At 41.6% G+C, this 23,867-nt stretch overlaps 1 protein-coding gene across 1 annotated transcript in view; it reads right to left on the minus strand.

Moving 5' to 3' along the window:
- Positions 1–23,867, minus strand: part of polrmt (polymerase (RNA) mitochondrial (DNA directed)) — a 50,578-nt gene that overhangs the window by 6,917 nt on the left and 19,794 nt on the right. Inside the window, exons 11-18 of the mRNA XM_070831827.1 lie at positions 23,624–23,746; positions 21,566–21,688; positions 18,758–18,937; positions 17,585–17,671; positions 15,875–15,988; positions 6,372–6,424; positions 2,068–2,166; positions 991–1,063 (exon numbers count right to left, since the gene is read on the minus strand). Of these exons, the coding sequence (XP_070687928.1) occupies positions 991–1,063; positions 2,068–2,166; positions 6,372–6,424; positions 15,875–15,988; positions 17,585–17,671; positions 18,758–18,937; positions 21,566–21,688; positions 23,624–23,746 (852 nt within the window). The remainder of the gene's footprint in view (positions 1–990; positions 1,064–2,067; positions 2,167–6,371; positions 6,425–15,874; positions 15,989–17,584; positions 17,672–18,757; positions 18,938–21,565; positions 21,689–23,623; positions 23,747–23,867) is intronic.

Here is a 23,867-nt window from a genome sequence, read left to right on the forward strand (position 1 = left end):
CTAGTTTGTGAGATGCGTGTAGAGCTGGGAGTAGAAAACAGTGAGAAGTCCATCTATACTGGCAGCCTATCCAGGGTCAACCCTGCTTCTCACCAAATGCATGCTGGGATTGGCTCCAGCCTCTGTTAACTCTGAACTGGATAGGCAGTTCAGAAAACGAGGGGATGAAGCATCAGTTGCCATTAAAATAAGGGTCTTATTCATGTGCTCAGGTGCTGACTAAGATATTTAATATCCCTCTTGTATCGAGTGTTCCATTACCTATGTAATGAGAAAGGCGTACACTCACATATCAAGAGAATATGAGACAGAATAAATGTACTGAGAAGGGAACTGCTTCATTGGTTGTAACTCCTCTGAGATTGAGCGAACACATAAAACTGTGACGGAGCTCTGAAGCTACATCTAGAGAAAATTCAGGCTTTATGGTAATTTGATCCATTATATTCTAAGCTGTGTCTCAGTCTGGGCCCGTTGACAAGCTAGTTTCAGCAGGCAGGGGCAGACAGTCGTTTAGTCAGCACGACAGGCTCCGTCTGATGGTGCTACCTGCAGCCAGCTGCCTGCAAATCTACAAAATAGTGACAATATTTCATGTGTTTTGTTTCAAAGCTGATGCTTCAACCTTAGTACTAGTGATACTACAAAAATTTGTTTTATTACTTGTATCCACTGTAAAAGTACTAAAACATGCTCTGCTCCTAGTGCATTCACAAACACACCGCCATTCTTTTGTTCCATTTAGCATAAATAGAATAAAAAGAAGCCTGGATGTGAAGGTGAGAGAGAGCCAAAAGAATAGAGTTTTAATAGAATTGTATACATTCATACCAGACACTACAGTTGGTTAATCAAGCAACTTTAGCTTCAATTCATTTTCAAAGTCTGATGATACAGGATAAGGCAGGATGAAAACAGCTCTGAAAGGTTGATAAGGAAGAGGAATGGTGGAAGAATCTGGACAGGTGGGAGTAAAAAAAAATTTGATACCTTGTTCATGGTGTCCACAGTGATGGCGTGGGTCCAGAAACAGTCATGAACTGAGACGAACGTCAGGCCAGCACTGAGAGGAGAGGAGAGGAGAGAATAAAGGGGTGAAGAGAGACCATGCACAGGGAATGAAATCAGAGACAGACAATAAAGAAAAAAGCAGACAATGTCGTTAAAAAAAGGGTAGACTTTGACAAAAGGTGTCTGAAAGCCACATTAATTGTTAAAACGACAGTGGTGAGTTCTATGGAATCAGATTTGTTTCAAAAGTTTCAAGCAAAACTTATTGAATTATTGAATTATTGAATTGACTCCTGGGGATCACTTTAATCTTGAAGCAGTTGCTTGTATGCCCCCCTATGCTTCCTCTTCATGCATGCCTTGCATGGCGAATGAAAGATTCTTTCTCCCGCTTGGTGATTAGAAAAAGTTCAAAACACTTTATAGATCCCCAGGAGTCAATTCAAGCAAACAGGGGAACAACCTCCGGGTCACAGCCGTGTCGCTCAAAAACTCAACAGCCAATAGGAACGCGCCCTTGAAAGAGCCCGCCCACGCGATAGGTTTGTGTCAAAACTCAAACAAAGAATCTGGCAGCGCAGACGAAAAAGCCAGAAGCGTAACCAAAAGAGAGAGAGGGCGAGAGCAAAACTACATCCTTGAACAAAATAAAAGACAGAGTTATTTGTTTTCAAGAGACATTTTTTATTTTGAAGGTTATAATTTTTTGCTTGAGTTCATTTTTTTCTCTCTCAAATCCATTTATTTTGATTGACTTTTAATAAGTTTTGCTTGAAACTTTTGAAACAAATCTGATTCCATAGAGTTCCATCATGAATATTCACACCCATCAAGAGGCCAATTCTAGGAAATGAGCTTATATTACAAGCCATATCCTACAGTGCATGTCTGAGGTGTTGATTGGTTCAAAATGAGAGGGGCCATACACACAGTCAATGTCAGAAGCCTTTAGAAAGAAGAATATGTATGTATAGGCAACAGCAGTAAAAAAAAGAATCTGTCTGTTATATTTGAGTATTTAAGATATCTATGGAAGTACAGTGTGTTAAATAATACCTGTAGCAGTGGAGAGCAGTCAGCATCATGTGTGTGGAGTCCAGAGAGTGGATGAAGTTTGGCGGGAAGGCATTCTTCTGTTTGACGGTGTCTGGCCTCCTGAGAGGGGACAGAGAGCCGAGCATAGACAAATAAAAACACTAATATCTTCTCTGTACCTGTGCTTTGATGCTTTCTTATATAAAACAAGATGTTATAAGCTAAGTTATCTAACAAGTCTGAAGTGGCCTCGTTATGAACTTTGCTGACATTTAGCAAACGTATATCTTAATTTCAAATTTTGGCACTGTTTGGGAGACAGCATGTGTTAGCAACCACTGCATGAGAAACACCGTACCCTTGATGTTTGGAAGTCTGAATATTAAAGTAAATATGCAGATAAAATAAAGGCCAGGTTTAGACATATAACCAGTGTATTAACAATCATACATGGTACTGTACAAAGAGCACAATATCCTACATTTTAAACACTGTTACTGAGCACTATTTAAAGCAGTCTAGTACGTACAGTATCTATGCATTCAGTATCAAATCATTATTCTCAAACCAATTATTATCTGTACTTTAATTCAGTGGGAATGGAAGTTAAATATGTTCCTTCAGTGCCCCGACACATCAAACCGATAGCAGGACCCAGGACTGAGGACATACGGACGGTAAATGAATCAGTATTCCTTTACCATTTTCGCACCGCTCTCGCTCATCATAGATGATTTGGTAATATAGCTAACTGATGGAGAACATGTCTGATAAGAAGTTCCAAATGGCGCTAAAGTTATTAGCCCTTGGATGTAGAAGAAGCTTTCATTACTTCCGTTTCTCTCCTTATGCCAATCAGAGTGATCTCTCTCACTGACAGACTCCATCACTGACTCAACACGCTCAAATAACTCAAAAGCTGCCCACAGAGTTCCGAGTACTGCCAATGCTGCGGGAAGGCCAACTGTACACAGACGCCCGACAATGGGTGGCCACTGGCCCGGTGTGTCGGGTCTTCATCAAACATTATGTGACAAATATCTGAGGGACCGGATCCTTCAAAAGTGGTTGAGGCTTAGTGAACACAGCACAATATGGAGCTGTGGAGGACTGTTGATGAAGCACTTCAAAATTATAGAATGTGTTTGCTGTATGACATCCAAACACACACCTCTGACCTGGGATATCACTCTGCTACCAGCCACTAGCTAACAAGTGCTGTTTATTATGATGGGCAAAATTAGCTAGGCGCCTCAAACCACCTCCGATCGGATCCAATGTTGTGCACGCCCCTATCTTTAAGATAAGTCGGTAAAACTAATACAATGTTTTTCAGGAAGAGAGAGGAGAGACATTAAAGACATAAAAAATTATTTTGTTTGTGTATATTGTAGCACCCCTGTTGTTGTTGTGTTAAATGCTGTTCTGAAAAGTCCCACTGTTCCTGGTTGTGTGGAGCTAGGCATGTGAGTGGCTGAGAGTAGGAGGAGGGCGGGGCGAGAGTGTGTCCTCTTGTCGCCGCGCTTGGAGAGTGAGAGAGCTGCTCAATTGTTCCGGTACTGTTATTTATGTTGGCGTGGTTATGGCCGACAGTAACCAAAGATTAGTAATAAATCACATTACTAACAACTTGGCTCGTTATTCCACCATCCTGCGAATGTTACAATATTTTAGTTTTTATATACTTCAGTTTTGGTACACAACAAAATACATTTTAATGAGTGAGCTTTACAAGTGCTGGTAGGTTGATTTTCTTACCTTTGGACATGGCCAGGCTAGCTGTGTCCTTGTCTACAGTCTTTGCGCTAAGCTAAGCTAAGCTAAGCTAAGCTAACTAACTGCTGGCTGTAGCTGTACATTTACCCTACAGATGTGAGAGTGGTAATCAATGTTCTCATCTAACTCAGTAAATGTTGAACTAAGCCTTTAACACTGAGACACAGGATTAGAAATTGGAAAATGTTTCTTTATTGTTCCTTTGATTGTTGGACTCTTATGTGGCTGCATCATCAATATTATTAATCACGCCTGTGGTTTCGCTGCTATGACAAAGTCAAAATGTCTGGCAGTGAAAAGGTGTATTCGTGTGCATGTGCATTTCAACCAATATTTATTTTCTACTATATGACACTCGGGGGACTCCGTACTTTCTCAACAATAATCAAAATGAGAGCATATAAATATAGGAGCGAAATAGTAGAGGGAAGCAGCACAAGGTAATATGAATGCAGTGCTGCTGCTACTGATGATGGAACTGGCAGTAAAAAAAGCATCCTGCCAATCTGTATCCCCATGTTCCCATTACCCCGAGCCTGTGCCATTCAAATCCTCTGGGCTGCCACAGACCAGAACGCTCTTCTAATGGGAATGGAGACAGAGCGGAGAGAGCTTGGGCCAAACCCAAAGCTACACACACACACACATACACACACAATGCCTGTCTGTCAGTCGCGTTTTCCTTCTGTCCATTTTATTTTTGGCTTGGAGATGTTAGACTTTCATCACGGCGCTTTTATTTGTGCAGTTTTGGTCTTGAGCTGAACAACAAGCAGATTCAAAATTCAAAAGCAAGATTGGAAATGTATTTGCAAGCATTCTCTGCAAACGACTCTTTGAACAAGACTGTCTTTCTGTATCTCCTTCCCTCTGCCTCACACCTGCACTCACACTCGACACAAACATGTCACCTTTAAATCCCACAGGCCTGACAGAGCGGAAGGGTGCACAGTCAGTACTCTGAGGGATAGCAACCACAGCTCTCTGAAGTGTCCTCCCTATACAGCTGATGGTTCACATCATATCACAAGAGATACTGAAAGGTGGCATAGGGCTTAGCATTTAATGTTTTTTTCCACTGCAAATAATCAGCACTCCTCTACAAAGGAGGAGAGGGACAGAGGAAAAAGCTAAAAAAGCGACGGCTTGAAGGCTGTCAGTACTCCATCTGCGACTACATTTACATATTTAGACGCTGGACAAGCTTTTTTGGGATTTTTAATCACTGCAAGTGCAGTTGTGTGTGTGTCCCTGTTTGTGTGTGTCTATGTGTTTGTGGATGGAAAAGCAGAGGAAAATCAGCCACAGCGATTATGTCAAGTTTATTTCCGAATGTCAGCCTGTGATACGCTGATGCTTTCTCTGACAGCAAATTTCAAGTTTCGGGCGAGACGGCCTTTCAAAGCGGCATCCTGCCCGCTCTCTTTCCTCCCTCTCCACTCCCCCCCCCTGCGTTAGCTGCTTTTTCAGAATGCACACTGCTGCATCTGTGCTGTACTGTAGTTGTCAGATAGAGAAGGACGAATGTCAGTCTCTGTCATCTATGTCTCCAGTGCTCTCACTCCGTCTCCCCTCGACTCTGCGTTGCTGTCTCTCATCCTGTCTCTTTTTGTCCTCCACTCACCTCTATCGTCTCTTTTAGGACTCTACCTACACATCACATCTAAAACTATCACTTATCAGGAGAACTCAACAAATCATCAGTCATCAGTCAATCACAGGTGCAAACACAGGCATAATGTCTTGGGTATATTCACATGGTAAATCTTTGATCATCCTATTGGCATTAAAATGATGTAGCTTCTCTGTCGTTGCATAACTGCACTGGAGTAAAACAAATGCATATTTAGCTCTATAATCACTTGTGGGCTGAAATCCTACTTAGCTACCTACACATGGACATAATAATATGTGTGTTTGCTGATGCTGGCAAGTCTTTTAAATAAATGTGAACTTAGTGATCAACCACTATATAATTACAGTTTAACACAATTAAATAATGCCACATGTTTGACTCATTGTCAAAACTATATTAACTGTATTAACTAATGATATTAACGATGCTATTAACTCTGTGAGAAAAAGACCCATTTTAACCTTTTCTACCTGAGACTGGAAGTGTAAAACTATGCTTTTAAAGTAGTTGAAAACACTTCTGATAGCATTTCCTACTTCATGACAAATGCAAAGTTCCATCTTGGAGGCAATTAGAGAAAATATCCACTGGAGACAGTGCTTTTTGTGCAACTGAAGGTCTTGAAATTGTAAGCTAATTGCCTCAAGAGGGCTCTGTTTTTTACATCCATTCACATCTAAAAGCTGAACAGAGAGTTGTCAAGCCGTCTGAAGCTACATTTTCAAAACGTGTGACTCCAGACTCACTAAAGACAATTTCTCTCACCAGCTTCACTCTGTCTCTGCTCCAAGTTACTAATGTGTCATTTCAGCACAAAATGTCCATGAGCAACACAAGAGAAGAAAGTGGTAACATTACATGTGCCGTGGGTCAGTTTTAGTGCGACAGCAGACAAACGGGCAGGAAGACTTACTCTTTGGTATCATGGGTGATCTGGAGGTTAACATGTTGCATGGTACTCTTCAGCTGGAGAGACAAAACAAAGACAAAGACACAAGAGGGTTAATAATCTCACGTCCTGCAGTCTCGTATTACTGTTACTCACAATACAGCATAATGATACGGTCAGAATCAAGGACAATGTGTCTGGAATTATGAAATAAGACATCTACACATTTTGTAATGCAGGAATAAAAGACATCAAGTTTTGGTATTTTATTCCATATAAGCTTAATGCAGCTTCATTAAAGTCATTAAAGGAGATATAGAATATTAGAACTGCACCTAAGAATCATTTTCTTAATCAATTGATTAATTATTTGGTTTTAGACCATCCGAAAACAAAGAAACACTCTCATTAAAAGTTTAAAAGACAAGCAGCAAATCCCATTGGAGAAGCTGGAACCAAGGAATGCTTTCTTAAAAATGGTTTAAACGATTTATCAATATCAAAATAGTTGCTGATCCATTTTCTGTGGGTTGACTAATTGATTTATTGACTGATCCTTTCATCAGTGTTGTTTGGTGTGTTACAGCTTTTTCACGAGGTTACAAATTACATTGCAGAAAAAGTTAACCACGCAGTTAATTAGTTGGGAGGCCGTTGACATTTTGAAGATTACAGAATCAGCACAACAAAGCCGCAGCAGACATGAGTCACTTCACCTGATGGACATTTCCAAAAATGCAATCAAACCAAAGTTAAATCCATTTTTATTTCATGCTTCATGCTGACCTAAAATTCTTAGCCTACCTGAACAGAATAAAGGAAATATAGTAAATAAGCACAGTATCAAAACCTGCTTTATAAACACTTATACAAGTAGAACGACACTGATCCTTCCATCCAACTCTGCATCCATCTCCCAGCTGCTTATCTACGTCAGGGACGGTATGACAAGACTCAGCACAGGCTACTCATGGGGCGAAGATTCAACTCTGCTTTAGTGATGAAAGATAATTTTTGTGGTCATCTTTGTAATGGCAGGGGTATGCCTTTAATGGTAAATTGAACCAAGTCTCAAACAGATATATTTTCATAAGGATTAATGATTCTTCTACTAATTGTCATTAAACCCCACCAGTCAAAGTTTATTTTTTCCCGATGTGCTATATTTCACAATAGCAACATGTTTTTAGTGTTAATCCTGTTGGATCTTGGCTGAAAAACAGATTAAAATGAGCTGTGATGTGCTGCTTTTGGGTGGCAAAGTGCTAATCAGGTAAAGTAAATTGTTCTAAGGAAAACAGACTGCTGAGTAATAAGAGTGTGTGTGTGAGCACTTCATAGTGATCTCATTATACCCTGCACACCTCGATTATTTTACTGGTTTCTGTAAAGGTCCCACAAAATGAGGACTTTGTCAGCTGTCAAGGATACCTTAGCATTACTGTAGGCCCTGGGTCAATGGGCGTTTCGGAGCGCTGCGGTTTTCTTCATGCCGTCTTTTTTTTTTTTTTTTACACACTCTGTAAGCCTTTAGCTCCTAGTGGAGGGAAGACTTAGCACCCTAATCTCTTGAGCCTTGAGGGTCCATCCAGTCAGCCGTGCCAAGACATCTGTGGCAGGGCAGTCTTTCGTTGACCCTTGGAACCATGCCTGGGTGGGAACGACGGGCTACTATCAGGAAAGAGATACGACTGGCAACAGGCAGCCAACTCCTCGTCAATGTGAGCACATTGCATTAGTCGGTTTACCTTGCGTTCAGCCTACAGTAATGCATCTGAGAATCTCTGTGTCTGTCTCTCTCCCTGAACACATTTCTTTTTTCAATGATGGAAAGCAGCTTTGATGCAGAAATGTTTTGCAATTTCAATTAAATTATGTTCAGTGCTATAAACACTTAGATCTATCTGTATTCGGGGTAATCAAAGTGCTTTTATTGTAAAATATTATTACACATCATCACTGTTGGTTGTGGTTCATAAAAATCTTTACCCGCAATAATAGGAATGAATAGAAAATGTGTTTGAGTTTGTTTGTTCCCAATTATGAGTGTGCTCACATGAGGACAAATTTGCATTTGGTTCCTTGTTTTTAGGTCAAATACATGGAACTGCATCAAAAACAGGCAAAATAAAGTAACACATCAATTCATATTGGGCAGCATGGTGGCTCGGTGCTTAAAACTGAGTGGAATGAAAATAGATGGATCAACTAATATCAGCTGTTTGGTTTGCTTTACAGTGACACTGACTGAGTGCAAGCTCAAAATTCATCGCTGGATGGGGTCTTTGAATTCAACTCCCCCAAACATGAGCACACGGGACCGCAGCATGAACACTTTCATTTTGACACCCTTGGGAGCCCTAAACAGCCATGCGTTTGGTGCTAATATGCGGCTTTTTTATTCGATCTTGCTTGCTTCTCTTAGGGATGAACACTGAAGACACACAGACCCTTTGAAGTGCACATCTCTCCACAGTTTGAACTATTCCCCATTCAGCTCCATGTACTTTCTGAGTCTATAATGACCTTCTGGAAAGCTGGAAACCAGGCATTTCATGCGGGATGCTCTCTTGGGTGCTGTAAAAGTTTTACGAGGACTACAATATCTTGTGGGCCCTGATGGGGAGGTGCTTTCGCACATTTAAAAAGGGAAAAAAATGCTCCCTAGAGCAGAATTACACTGTGCCATGTCAATGATTGTGGTAATTGATTTTTGTTAAGTCAGCTTCACCACAAAGGCTGAGCTGAAAATTGGAGCATCAAGACCTCCATTTGTAACAACATCAGGTGGCATTTTTTGAAATTGGTCCACTAGCATATTGACAGAGTGCGTGCGCTCTTTGAACATTTGTTTGAGATATTACCTCCAGATGAGTTTAAACAGAATGGAAAGCTTAATGAATGTCTCCGTATCTCAGTAAAATCATCATGGGTGCTGTCGGGTGTTGTAATAGCTGTTCTATTATTCAGTGTCTATGAGGCAGCTCTAGGATGTCTCTCTTACCAGAGATTTTACAACTTCAAATTCAACAACACAGGGTCGACATAAACCATACCAAAGTGTTGGACAAATAAAAAAATGTGGCCTGATGATGATGCTAGATGAAAAGTTACAGGGTCATCAACGCTATTAATTCACAAAATGTCAGAGTAGTGACAGTACTGACAATAGTTTGAGATATTGAGAGTATCAACCTCATAGTGGCACATCAAAATCATCGGGATATAGTGTCTGGGAACAATGACCGATGACTGTGCCAATCTATCAAGAAGATATTTCACAGAACGTGAAAATTATGACCTGCAGGTAGCACTTGTGAGACAGTCAGGATCATCAACGCCAGTATGATTCATCCTCTGGGGAGCATGGATATCTGCACCAGATTTCATGGCAATCTATCCAATGATTGTTGACACATTTGCCTTAAAACAAAAAACGGCGACCTCATGATGGCACTGGAGGATCAGTATCCATGGATCTGTACGATTCATCCTCTGAGGAGCACGAATACCTGGCAAAGAGTGTAATGGTAGTTTTCCTATCTAGTAGTTGTTGAGATATTTTAGTCTAAACCAAAGCAGTCAACCAACCAATCGATCACTCAACATTTCCATCCCACCACACACAGTAGAAGTAAAAGAATAACTTAAGGAAAAATCTTGTTTCCTCAAGTTTGTCTTTGCTGATAACAAGGCTGCAATAATGTATGTCCATTATTCATACAGTCCTGTTGCTTGCATAAAAGGCTGAAGACAAACAGAGGTTTAAGTGGCAGGTGTTCACAGGGATGAAAGTGCATTAATGCCAGCGCCAGGGAGCCTGCAAGCTACTTTAGTGATTCCAGTCAAATGCTTGAAGGTCGCTCTGTGATGAATGACAGAATCACACAATTATCAATAAATGGTTTTAAAATAGCAGCGTAGTGTGGTAAGACCCCATTAGTTTCTGTCATGGCTGCTATCTCCATCCATCATTGCTTTAGGAGGACTTGTGGGGGGAATCTGTCCATCATTCCTTTCTTTACGGATCGGTTGGAGGTTGGGAGAGGATCTGTGACGACAAAAGGTGTGAGGGTGAAAGAAATGGAGGTTACCTCTGGCGTGAGTGATGGACTGCCACGCTGTAAATGAGGTCACTCCCGTGCACTGTACTCCTGTTCATTATAATGCATGTGTGCATGATTTGTGTACAAGACCTGACTTAAACCTTTAAGCTGTGATGAATGAGACCTTGAAGACCTGTGTGCTGCGTGCTTGAAGGGAATAGGCTCCTAAGGTCTAAATCACCTGAGAGGTGCAGCACAGATGGTCATGGGTACAACAGCCACCAGTAACCATATATAAACCATGCTGACAAGCGGGGATTCCCCATTCATCACATAGTTGTTAATAACACAAGTCTCTTCTAGACTAGTAGAAGCTGCTCTGCTTTACACCCCACACACCTCCTTTCTGTGCTGTTCCGGGTCACCTGGTCGTCTACCTCACCTTCTCCCCCCTGAAGACAGATGAACACAGCTGCAGAGTCATAGTCACACACACACCCCTGAGTCTTGCCACACATCCAATGACCTTTTCCAGACCTTCTTTCCACCAAACTTTCTTTGTCTACCACTCGGGGGTGTCCTTGAAACTCAAACTGCATTTATTATTTCACCCCAAAATGCCACAAGATTCTGCAAGATCAACGAAACACCACGCGACCCCTGGGAACAGCTCGCTTTAGTTCCCAGGCAAAAGCAGACATGGAGGACATCACGCCGACATTTAGAGATACACAGTTCGCCAGAATGAGAATGAGAAGCCAACTCATTCTGATTGTACAGGCCCAGTGTATTTCTCCTAGTCTGTCTGGCTTACTTTTCTTTTGTACATTAGATACCAGCAGAGAAGAAATAGAAATTCTGACATGGATTTGTCTTTAGCAACATGAGGCCGTAGGGTCCAAGTGTCAGGGGGGAGACATGAAGCGAAACAGATGCAGATCGAGCACAAAGAGACGAAAACACAAAATGTGTTTCTTTCAGTTTGGGTGTCTTGCTCATATGTAGGAGGGCTGGGGGGCTTTTTATGTGTCTGTAACTATTAATACTGACAGTGGACTATTTTTGAATCACTATGGGCCACAAACAATTACGTGTTTTGGATTTCACTATTAAGAAATTATGAAAACTATTCATCTGTCAAGTGAAATCTGAACCAAACCGATTCTTTCCACACAGAGGACACTAGATCACAAGCTTATAGTCACGCTACAAACTCACAAATCCAGTCAAATCCGGCCAATCCAGTTGATAACTCCCTTGTGTCACCATCCACTGGGAGTGAAGTTTCACTGTAACCTTGCCTGGGAGGGGGAATGAAATAAAAAAATAGAAGAAAAAAAAACCAAGGAATCTGAGCCTGAATGACCTCTGATCCGATTAGTATCTTCCAATCCTGTTAAGCAGCCTTCCGCTGATGCATGTTCATGCTCCTTTCAGCTACTCCATCCTACTCTAATTTCTTCACCTCCCATCAGCCATGGAAAATACTCGATTACACAGCTCGGCATTTGTACTCATCTCTGTGTGCACACTGACAAGGACCAACAAACAAAAGCGCCACGATGCACAAATGTGCACGCACACTATTGGATGATTATGTGAGGCTATTGTAGCTACTTTCTCTCCACTTATTGGTTTTCTTACTGCATCACACTTCATCTTCCCATTCTATCTGGAGTCTAATTACTAATGACCCCCACTGAACACTGTGGCCTTGGATTTAAGAGGCAGAGAGGAGACTGGGAGATTGAATTTAATCCAGCTATGCAGAGAAAAGGTGACCTTTCTGCAAGTTAGTTTCATTTTTGTTGCCCAGTGATGCAACTGGATTAGAGAATTATTACAGGGGATGAAGAAAGTTATCTGTAAAATGTAAGCTAAAACCTCATTCATCCATGAAGTCATCGCTTCATTTATTCATTCATTTATTCATCTTTAGGCCTTGAAAAAAGCACAGGCTAATCAGCTTCCTTGTCCCTGCTGGACATTAAAAAAGCAGATCAAATCAAGGGAATGCGCCCTGCTATATCAACAGAGAGAGATGCACCCTCAGGGGACCCGCCATCTGTCACCCTCATGCTCTTGCACCTGCTTGTGAGGTGTCACTGCCCCTCTAAGCCAACCTTCTGCTTGATGTCATACTAAAAGAGCAGGCGTCATGCTGGGCCACCCTATTAGCTAGCTGCCTGTCTGTGCATGGCATACGCTGTATGTCCGTCTCCTCCTTTCACTTAGTCAATAAGCTTAAGGATATAAGAGATCAAAACAGATTTCAATTAATCACACACATACAGACTTAAGCAGGCCGTCTTTGCACACGCACGCACGCACACTCATATACACACAAGCATGTTATCTGCAGATGTGCTGGCACACAGACATGCTATCTCTAAGACGTGCCACTGTCAGGATCTCCATAGTGACAGACAACTCTAGTGACGTTGTTGAGCTCCATTAAAGTTGGGCCACTCAGAGCAATCACCAACACCATCAGTGGTGCACTCCTGTACCAAACCTATCGAGACTTGGAAAGCCCAGCTGGGACATTCCACCCGCAGAGCATCCAGTGCTTAAAGATTCACGATAGGTTGGGTGTCCTGCGTATAAGGAGACTGAGACAATCTAGGGAGTTGGATAGAGAGAGGGAAGGTTGAATTGGGGTTTTTACCTTAAAACAGTTAATGGCCAAAACAAATGGGTGGGTTGTGGACACACTAAACCTGAAACCAAATTTACAGTATATCTCACAAGCTTGAGATGTTAGTCTGAGAAAGAAATCCACTGGACCCTGACAGGTCGCCAGTCTTCTACAGGCCTACAATCCACCTTTTTCTGAACATCTCAGTAAGCGGTGAGTGCATCCAGTCATGTTCTCATTTGAGCCAGGAAGGGCACTGGTCAATATTCTATCGGTTGGAAAAAAAGGCTGATCAGATCGCATGCAAAGTGGATGTAGTCTATGCACATTGGCAGTGCCCCTAATTCAAGCAAATGCTTATCAAGTCTTGCCAGACCGCAGTGACTGAAGCAAAATTGGTGGGCTGGCTGTGTGAGGACAACAGCTTGCTCTCAGTGGATAAAAACGCTGAATTTCAATTAGCTCGTTATAAGCTGAAAACCATTAGGAGAGCTGCTGCTCTTAGTGTTCTCATATTTGTGTGCAAGTACGACTCATACAGTGGAGATCGAAAGTTTGGGCACCCCAGGTAAAAATTTGTATTAATGTGCATAAAGAAGCCAAGGAAAGATGGAAAAATCTCCAAAAGGCATCAAATTACAGATGATATATGTCATATATATGTATATATATAATATGTCAAAAAAAGTTAGATTTTATTTCCATCATTTACACTGTCAAAATAACAGAAAACAAAATAATGGCGTCTGCAAAAGTTTGGGCACCCTGCAGAGTTAATACCTTGTACTGCCCCCTTTGCAAAGCTGAGACCTGACAGTGTCATGGATTGTTCACAATCATCGTCTGGAAAGACCAGGTGATGTCAATGTCAAAGGTGTTAAATGCCCAGACTCATCTGACCTTGCCCCAACAATCAGCACCATGGGTTCTTCTAAGCAGTTGTCTAGAACACTGAAACTGAAAATAGTTGACACTCACAAAGCAGGAGAAGGCTATAAGAAGATAGCAAAGCGTTTTCAGATGCCAATATCCTCTGTTCGGAATGTCATCAGGAACAGTGGAAGTTAAAGCAAGATCTGGAAGATCAAGAAAAATATCAGACAGAACAGCTCGCAGGATTGTGAGAACAGCAAGTCAAAATACACGTTTGACTGCACGATCCCTCCAGAAAGATCTGGCAGACACTGGAGTTGTGGTACACTATTCCACTATAAAGAGATACTTGTACAAATATGGTCTTCATGGAAGAGTCATCAGAAGAAAGCCTCTTCTACGTCCTCACCACAAAAATCAGCGTTTGGAGTTTGCAAATGAACATATAGACAAGCCTGATGCATTTTGGAAACAAGTTCTGTGGACCGATGAGGTTAAAATAGAACTTTTTGGCCGGAATGAGCAAAGGTACGTTTGGAGAAGAAAGGGCACAGAATTCAATGAAAAGAACCTCTGTCCAACTGTTAAGCATGGGGGTGGATCAATCATGCTTTGGGGTTGTATTGCAGCCAGTGGCACAGGGAACATTTCACGAGTAGAAGGAAAAATGGAAATTTTGGACGCTAACTTGATGCCATCTGTGAAAAAGCTGAAGTTAAAGAGAGGATGGCTTCTACAAATGGATAATGATCCTAAACACACCTCAAAATCCACGGTGGATTACATCAAGAGGCGTAAACTGAAGGTTTTGCCATGGCCTTCACAATCTCCTGACCTCAACATAATTTAAAATCTATGGATAGGCCTTAAAAGAGCAGTGCGTGCCAGACAGCCCAGAAATCTCAAAGAACTGGAAGACTTTTGTAAGAAAGAATGGGCGAAGATACCTCAAACAAGGATTGAAAGACTCTTGGCTGGCTACAAAAAGCGTTTACAAGCTGTGATACCTTGCCAAAGGGGGCAGTACAAGGTATTAACTCTGCAGGGTGCCCAAAATAAAATCTAACTTTTTTTGACATATTATAAGAATGTCTCATCTGTAATTTGATGCCTTTTGGAGATTTTTCCATCTTTCCTTGGCTTCTTTATGCACATTAATACAAATTTTTATCTGGGGTGCCCAAACTTTCGATCTCCATTGTATGTCTGTAGACCCCCGACTTAAAACCAACCAAGTGACTCACAGCCTCCTCACCACTCTGATTACTGATATTATCAGCTTCATCAGAAATTCCATCAAAGTATAATGAAACATAATGAGTAGAAATTACCCTGTGAAATTTTGATTATATTGCTAAGTTATCATCCAAAGTATCCTACTACCTCATGGAAATATTAGAATAAAACAATGATGGATTACAATATAACAGCATTAAGTGGGTTTCTATTATTGGCGAGTATGTCAACGGAGAGATTAATGAGTACCGTGTACACTTGTATTTATGTGAGTTAATAAGTGTATACAGTGGGTGCTGAAAAGGTCAGTTGAGGGGGTATTGAGAATGATGTGAACGCTGAGACAAAGAGCAGAAAGGAGCGAGACAAACAGGTGAGGATGCAAGAGGAGAACTTTGGAAAGGTCAGCGGTTGAATTTCTGAAACTACAGAGAAATGCAGACAGGCCTGAAATTGGCTAAGCTGTCTATCATTAGGTGTATGAAACTATGGTGAACACTGTAGATAGCATCACGATAGTAGTTAAGCCCTGCTGTTAAATGCTACTATTTGCAGTAGTACAAAAGTGGCAACGGAAATAGCACATATTTATACTTTAAAATAGTGAAACCCCTACAGTGTAAAGCGTAGGTGGAACATGTCCAAAGCATGAATCCTACAAGAGATAAATGTAAATTATTAGAACTAGAGAGACTGGTAGAGAACCCCCACACGTGGCTTGGGATGAGACTTACCACTTGGTTGCGAGTGCGGTGGTAGGGTTGAATGATGGGTAAACCCAGGGGTGTCACCCACTCTACGGTGTGGCCACACTTGGAGATGAGCCTGGCGCTCTCTGTCAGCCAGTCCTGCAACACACAGATACCAGCAGAGGTAAAGTGACGGCACACACTGGCTGGATTTAGCAAATAGGGCAATAAATACAAGACACTATGGTCCATGTGGAACAACAAAACAGAAAACGGAACTTTCTCTCCACAGTATCAGCAGATGGTCTATGAATTTAGGTCTGCTGCTCTACTTCCTAGAGTGGCAAACAATTGTTGCAAACTTGCTGAGGAACAGGTGGGGAGTTGTTGCTTACTCTAAAAAAAATTGCAAGTGCAACAGTGGTGTCTGGCACAGTTTATAAGAATAGAAGTCCTATTAATGTCCCACAAGTGCCTCCATGCACATGCGGCTGCACAGAGAGCAGCAGGAAAGATAAATATGTTGAGGTAGCAGTCTGGCCCAAAGCTGCTCCATTCAACAGCCTCAGCCTGCCTCCTTATTGTCTCAAGTACATTGAAATGAAGATAGCATGAGAGCAAAGAAATGGGAGTAAGAGATTAACTAGAGATTTATAGACTGATGAGACGAAGCGAAAGAGGGAGAATGAGGAGTGGACAGACTGAAGAGAATGAATAGGAGAGTTGACAGAGTAAATGGCAGATGTACAGAGAACGTAGGAGAGGTCAGGGATGACAGCACCGGAGATTGATCAGCTACTTCTCTCTTACTCATACTTCAACTCACGGCTGCGAAGTGCGAGAGGATGTGACCTATTTAAAAGCAGCAGGTGCGCGCACACACACACACCCATGCACAGGAGCATGAGGTCGGCACCAAGGTATGATGGGAAGGGGATTTTTCATCTCTGACTGGGCTGTCCCCACACATTCCCCAGAGGACACACACACAGCATTAGTGGGTGGTGTTTTTATTTGCTCGCCAGACTTCTCTCTGCCTGCGGAGATAATGTACAATTCCCCACCAGGTGCACGTCCTAAATCTATAAATGGAGTCTATGTGATGAATGGGTGCTGTTGCCAGGGCAATAATGAAGTAAACTAGTCATTAATAAAAATAAAAGAGTAGAGTCAGAGTAGTGAGAAATTGGAGCAGCGTTTTATTTTACGGGTCTTTCCAAGGGAAGCTCCCTAGAAAGAACAAAGTACAGTTACATTGAGTCCTGCTATTTAAGTTATTTTAGTTATGGTTTAGTTAGTTATACTGGTTTCATACATAGTGACTGAAAAGCATTCATTGATCACTGGAAATGTTATTCTTCTTAAATGCTGACTGTAGGAAAATGTTATAATTTTCTATGTTTAGCTGTCCTGCTGTGCTCTAACTACACTAACTAAAAGACTTGAAAATAATTAGAATGAATTAAGTGTAAGTGTGTTAATTTACCATCATCTCTATTTCCCGTATAATCAGTAGAAAATGTTGTTTCTAGTAAACTTCCAAAGAAATAAGAAATGACTATGAAATAACAGACCACTAGAAACAAAAACTGAGTAACTGGAAAACAAGAGGAGCACCAGTGTTTTTAAGCAATATATGAGCATCCGCCCTGTTATATTCAATCAGTAACAATCAATTGTGAGTTTATATTGATAATAATTTGTTAGATGAGAATATTGTATGTACTTAAGAGTATTTAGGTAAAAGGAACCCACCTGGATCTCTCTGGTCCCTGTAAACATCTCTTTTAAGCCACTGAACACCAGCCGCACCAGGTAATGAGATGCATCCCATACATGCTCCTGAAAATACAACACATAATTATGTCCACACAATCAAGCACATTAACTTTTTGCTCCACTGCATTCCTCAATGAAAACAAACCGTAGATTGTTTTTACACATAGTTATTATTAGCATTTTAAAAGTACAATGCAACTGTGTGCGATAAAAGTGATTTCAGCACTGAATGGAAGTGGTATATTTCTGTCATTACAGTGATATGATCTCCTCCTCGGTGGAAGCTGCCTCATCCCCCATCCATCCTCTTGTAATCACTCACAATTACGCTTCCCCCTAATTCCCTATTTAAGCAATTAGGGACATTATGCAGGAGTCATTTGGCACAATCTTCTGCCTGTGAGATTGTAGATACACTGACAGCAGGATCATGCCGATCCCATCTATACATACAACGAGATTATCTCCATCTATTGTAGGGAACTATTTAGCTATTTGACAGATAATAAGCACTACAGAGCTGTAAGAAGATTAAATGCTTCCATTCTCTTGCCGTGGAGTCATCTGACTGAATGGGTGTGCCCATCAAAAAACCATAATGTCCGACCAAATCGAAGTGCAATGGTTCTGAACTAAAAATAGACATAATAACTGTGCGCAGGATATCAAATAAATCTAGAGCTGTGTTACACTCCTGGCTTCCCTGATACAACCATGTAATATCATATTTCACTGCTACAAGATAATGCATAAATGAACTGGACTAAAATAAACTTCAAACGCTTCTGCTCTTGCTCCATGCAGCTCACTTGGAGACAGTGTGGTGGAACTCTTAATGTCAAGGTCAAAGTTACTGAAATGAGCTGAACTGATATGCAGTTGCTGTCAGCTGTGTGATAAATGCATTCATGAACATGCAGGAGACAATGGAGCAATAATATACAAGAAGGGTAGACCTCAGTAGAGAAGACCTTGTGCTTCATTATGAGTCTGTCTGAGTAAGAATGCATAGCCTGAGAGGACTGTGTATGGAGAGCCCCATATAGGGGAGATCCTATGCTGCAAGGCCACTCTGTCAAAGCACACTAAAAATAAAACAGCCTGCAGTGCGAGGGAAACCCCCATCCACAACCCCCACCATTATTGTACCTTGGGGAACTCATCAATCTCCTTCAGTCTTTTCTCTATCTGGAGACGCCCCCCATAGCGTGTGACCCCGTACACCACAGTCATCACGGTCTGTTTGACCACCTTCCTGTTGATAAAGCCCTCCAGGACCTGGGCGATCTTCAGACCATGGGCTGCATCCCGTGCTCGGAACTCCTCTACCTGAAACACATGGACATATTGTGGGTATAGCACACATACACACACACGTTATTCACATGACATGCGTGCAAGTATCCATCACATAAAACCCAAATTGATGTCACCAAATGTCTATTTTTGTCAAAAACACCAACATATTCAAATGATGTTCACACAAAATGATGAAAAAAGTCAAATTCTCACAGTTTGGATGCTTGAATCAGTTTAAATCAATTTTTGCCTAAAAATGAATGAATAAGCCAGTAACATTTCTGTGGATCCGCTAATGGAGTGATCAACTAATTGTTTCGGCTGGACTAGTTTTAACACAGCCGCCAATGATAAGGCTGTTGTCACTGTTACAGCTTATCCTTGCGAGTAAACAAGATTTATTTATCCAGGTAGCTGGTCATTTCCCAGACCTGATAGAATCTACAGCATCACCTAACAATAAGTGCAATGTCCAGAGGTAAAAATACAACAGTGAGATAGTGTCCTGCTGCAAACTGCACTCCTCTTTCAGTCGGCCCCCCTCCCCAAGCTCAGTGATAACCCCACAATATATAGTGGGGCAAAAAAGTATTTAGTCAGCCACCAATTGTGCAAGTTCTCCCACTTAAAAAGATGAGAGAGGCCTGTAATTTTCATCATAGGTACACTTCAACTATGAGAGACAGAATGGGGGGAAAGAATCCAGGAAATCACATTGTAGGATTTTTAATGAATTAATTGGTGAATTCCTTGGTAAAATAAGTATTTGGTCACCTACAAACAAGCAAGATTTCTGGCTCTCACAGACCTGTGAGAGGCTCCTTTGTCCTCCACTCGTTACCTGTATTAATGACACCTGTTTGAACTCGTTATCAGTATAAAAGACACCTGTCCACAACCTCAAACAGTCACACTCCAAACTCCACTATGGCCAAGACCAAAGAGCTGTCAAAGGACACCAGAAACAAAATTGTAGACCTGCACCAGGCTGGGAAGACTGAATCTGCAATAGGTAAGCAGCTTGGTGTGAAGAAATCAACTGTGGGAGCAATTATTAGAAAATGGAAGACATACAAGACCACTGATAATCTCCCTCGATCTGGGGCTCCATGCAAGATCTCACCCCATGGGGTCAAAATGATCACAAGAACGGTGAGCAAAAATCCCAGAACCACACGGGGGGACCTAGTGAATGACCTGCAGAGAGCTGGGACCAAAGTAACAAAGGCTACCATCAGTAACACACTACGCCATCAGGGACTCAAATCCTGCAGTGCCAGACGTGTCCCCCTGCTTAAGCCAGTACATGTCCAGGCCTGTCTGAAGTTTGCTAGAGAGCATTTGGATGATCCAGAAGAGGATTGGGAGAATGTCATATGGTCAGATGAAACCAAAATAGAACTTTTTGGTAAAAACTCAACTTGTCGTGTTTGGAGGAGAAAGAATGCTGAGTTGCATCCAGAGAACACCATACCTACTGTGAAGCATGGGGGTGGAAACATCATGCTTTGGGGCTGTTTTTCTGCAAAGGGACCAGGACGACTGATCCGTGTAAAGGAAAGAATGAATGGGGCCATGTATCGTGAGATTTGGAGTGAAAATCTCCTTCCATCAGCAAGGGCATTGAAGATGAAACGTGGCTGGGTCTTTCAGCATGACAATGATCCCAAACACACCGCTTGGGCAACGAAGGAGTGGCTTTGTAAGAAGCATTTCAAGGTCCTGGAGTGGCCTAGCCAGTCTCCAGATCTCAACCCCATAGAAAATCTTTGGAGGGAGTTGAAAGTCCGTGTTGCCCAGCGACAGCCCCAAAACATCACTGCTCTAGAGGAGATCTGCATGGAGGAATGGGCCAAAATACCAGCAACAGTGTGTGAAAACCTTGTGAAGACTTACAGAAAACGTTTGACCTCTGTCATTGCCAACAAAGGGTATATAACAAAGTATTGAGATGAACTTTTGTTATTGACCAAATACTTATTTTCCACCATAATTTGCAAATAAGTTCTTTAAAAATCAGACAATGTGATTTTCTGGATTTTTTTTTTTCTCATTTTGTCTCTCATAGTTGAGGTATACCTATGATGAAAATTACAGGCCTCTCTCATCTTTTTAAGTGGGAGAACTTGCACAATTGGTGGCTGACTAAATACTTTTTTGCCCCACTGTACTTTGCAGTTGCCAGTCACCGCGCCCTTGGAAGGTTTCAGGCTGGGACAGACTTGTTTCCTCACCCACTCAGAGTCCTCCTGTACTGAAATGTCAGTGCACTACAATTAGCTTCAAATTGTTTCCGCTTAAAAATGTGCAGCTTCACAGCAAGCTGACTCCTTTGATGGCATTGTATGCACACATGCCCTTTGAGCCTTTGGATACGAGAAGAGTTTTATTCTCCCAGCACTTTGATGCAAGGCATGAGAAACTAAGCACTTGTGAATGCACGACCTAAAGTGAGAAACCTGAAATATATGCTCAATGCCTGGTCTGTCACGCACTATGGGATATAGTGAGTCATCTGAATATTAACAGCTGAGCAACTGCAACGTGCCTTGAAACTGAAATCAACTACAACTCAGTTATGCTGTGCAGCTCCATTTCTGTGCCATACAAAGAAGGGAACAAAACAATGCAAACCAAAAACAGCCCACTGGTGCTGACCTGCTGTGCTACTCCGCTGTACACATCCTGGGGCGTGTCACAGGGCATGAGGTTGACTGATGTGGCACCAATAACATCTCTGCCAAGAGCGGCGTAGTGTTGGAGACCATTACAGGAGCCGTCCTGGAGGAGAGGTGGAGAGACGGAGAGGAAAGATTAAAGCAGTAATGTGCAGGAGGAAAGAACAGAGAGAGAATTACAGGGATCAGCACAGAATGGTAGAGGGCAGCACAGGGAGAAGGGGTGAACAAGACAAAGAGCAGGTGATTTACAGAACGTGGAAGTGAAAGAACAACCAAGAAACTGAAGAGAAGAAAGCAAAAACAGACACAAGGGAGGAATGGCAATATGAAACACATGAGCGTCGGCTCAGTACATAGAGAGAAAGATTTGGTTGAGGCCGTTGGTTCCTAAAAACATATTGCCACGTCCCACTGCCCAAAGCCACAGAGTGAATGTTACATTTAGTGGTGGGCTATCAAACCATCTGTGAGCATCTTCAATTAACTACATCATTCAAAGCATCAGACAGAGGAAAGGTGTATACAATTAACTGATGATAAATTATTCGTCATTCACACTGAAACAAAAGTAACTGGTCAATCTTATTTCGGATTTTTGTTGGAAGTTCACTAGAGTCACTGGAAATAAAAATGCCTTCAGCTGTCCACCAGACAGAGCAGTTTAAATGAGACAGCTGTATACAGTTCACAAGGCAAAATGAAACAAACGTTAAAATGAATAATGCAGTGAATTTGGCCACGTTCCAAGCAACTGTAGAATTTGTCTTTTTCATTTCATTTTCATCAAAATGGGGTCTCTGATCTGAATGTCTCTCTACTACACCTATACGACCCTTATGTTTAAGCCACAGCTGTGGCATCTGTGTTGTGTAGAAGATCAGCTGGTCTTCCGTGTGCTTAAGTGGCAATGAAGTTCTGTAACTGAAATTAAAAGTCTCTGACATAAATCGACTCCTTTTGGCTATTTAGATTCTTTCCTTTATCTATTTAATTATTTGTTATTCATCAGGGCTAGTACATATTAATTAACATCAATTTGATGTAAATGTGACAGATTCAGCCAAAAGGCTAATTTTCATCTATAGCCCTGGAGCAGGTTGAAGTTCAAAGTTGCACTTTCAAAACAACTGCTAAATACTTGCAGCCATATCGATTACACTACATTTTTTTCCCTATGCATTTTTCTTTTGTCTTATTCTTTTAAAACATGCGTAAAACCTGGAGCCAAGAACATGATTACCACTTGAATTACTTGAATTACTAGAATTACTCTTTTGCCAGGACAATTTTCAATAATTTGTTTGGTACAATGGACATTAATCATTCAAAAGAAATTACACAGAACGTGTAATCCTAAGAGTAGCATAAATGAGAGACATTTTGTCAAGTGCCAAATAAAAGCTACCCTATGAAAGGCTTTTAACAAAAGGCCTGAGGAGCAGGCAGCATTGCTTTACTCTAAAGACATAAACGCCACAGATTATACTTAAACCTGTAAATCACCTTTTTTCTGACATAAGGCTGCACAGTTAGTGGGCTACATAGCACAGTAAGTATACACCCAGTACTGACACTATTCTAGAGGATTTATCTGTTGCTTTGGTTTCTATAAGAGAAGGTCGGAGCTTGAATGCCAGATGTTGGTACAGGATAGCTGAAGCTGCAGTCTGGTCGGTAAGATTAGGGCTGCAGGTTTATGGCAGATAACATAAAATGTCCCCAGGTTGCAGGGGATGTCTTGCCCTGTTAACTTTGATGTGCTCTCTGAAACAGCAGTATAAAACATGACTGAATGGCACACCTTTTTTAAGAGGCTATAAATTAGAACTATGATTGGCCTAAGGTGTTGTCAGATGAGTAAATTTCATGGATAATCTGTTCTAATAGTCTTATATTTTTCCATCTCTGTTTCACCTGAGTGAAGAAGTGAAGACCTTTTGGTTTGCATTCGTGTGTCTTCTTGAAGAACACATTGATCTAACATGGAATTCAACTTGCTACTCTGTAAATAGTTCTTTCAAGTGTTTTATGATACCTGGTGAACTGGAAAATGAGAGATGTACTGTGTTGGATCGGGAGATCTCACTGCATTGGCTATCTCCATGCAGCAGGCCAGAGCCTGCCAGGGCTCATCTGCATTCATCCACCACTTCTTACCCTGAGAAAGACAAACACAAGCTCATGTCATACTATCCTGCATACATAAATAATACAGCGCAAGCAATTTCACTATTGTTTTGATGGGTATTCATATCCCCTTCGGATTTTGTCGCTGATTA

The sequence above is a fragment of the Pempheris klunzingeri genome, chromosome 6 (assembly GCF_042242105.1).
Source record: "Pempheris klunzingeri isolate RE-2024b chromosome 6, fPemKlu1.hap1, whole genome shotgun sequence".
NCBI classification, from domain to species: domain Eukaryota; kingdom Metazoa; phylum Chordata; class Actinopteri; order Acropomatiformes; family Pempheridae; genus Pempheris; species Pempheris klunzingeri.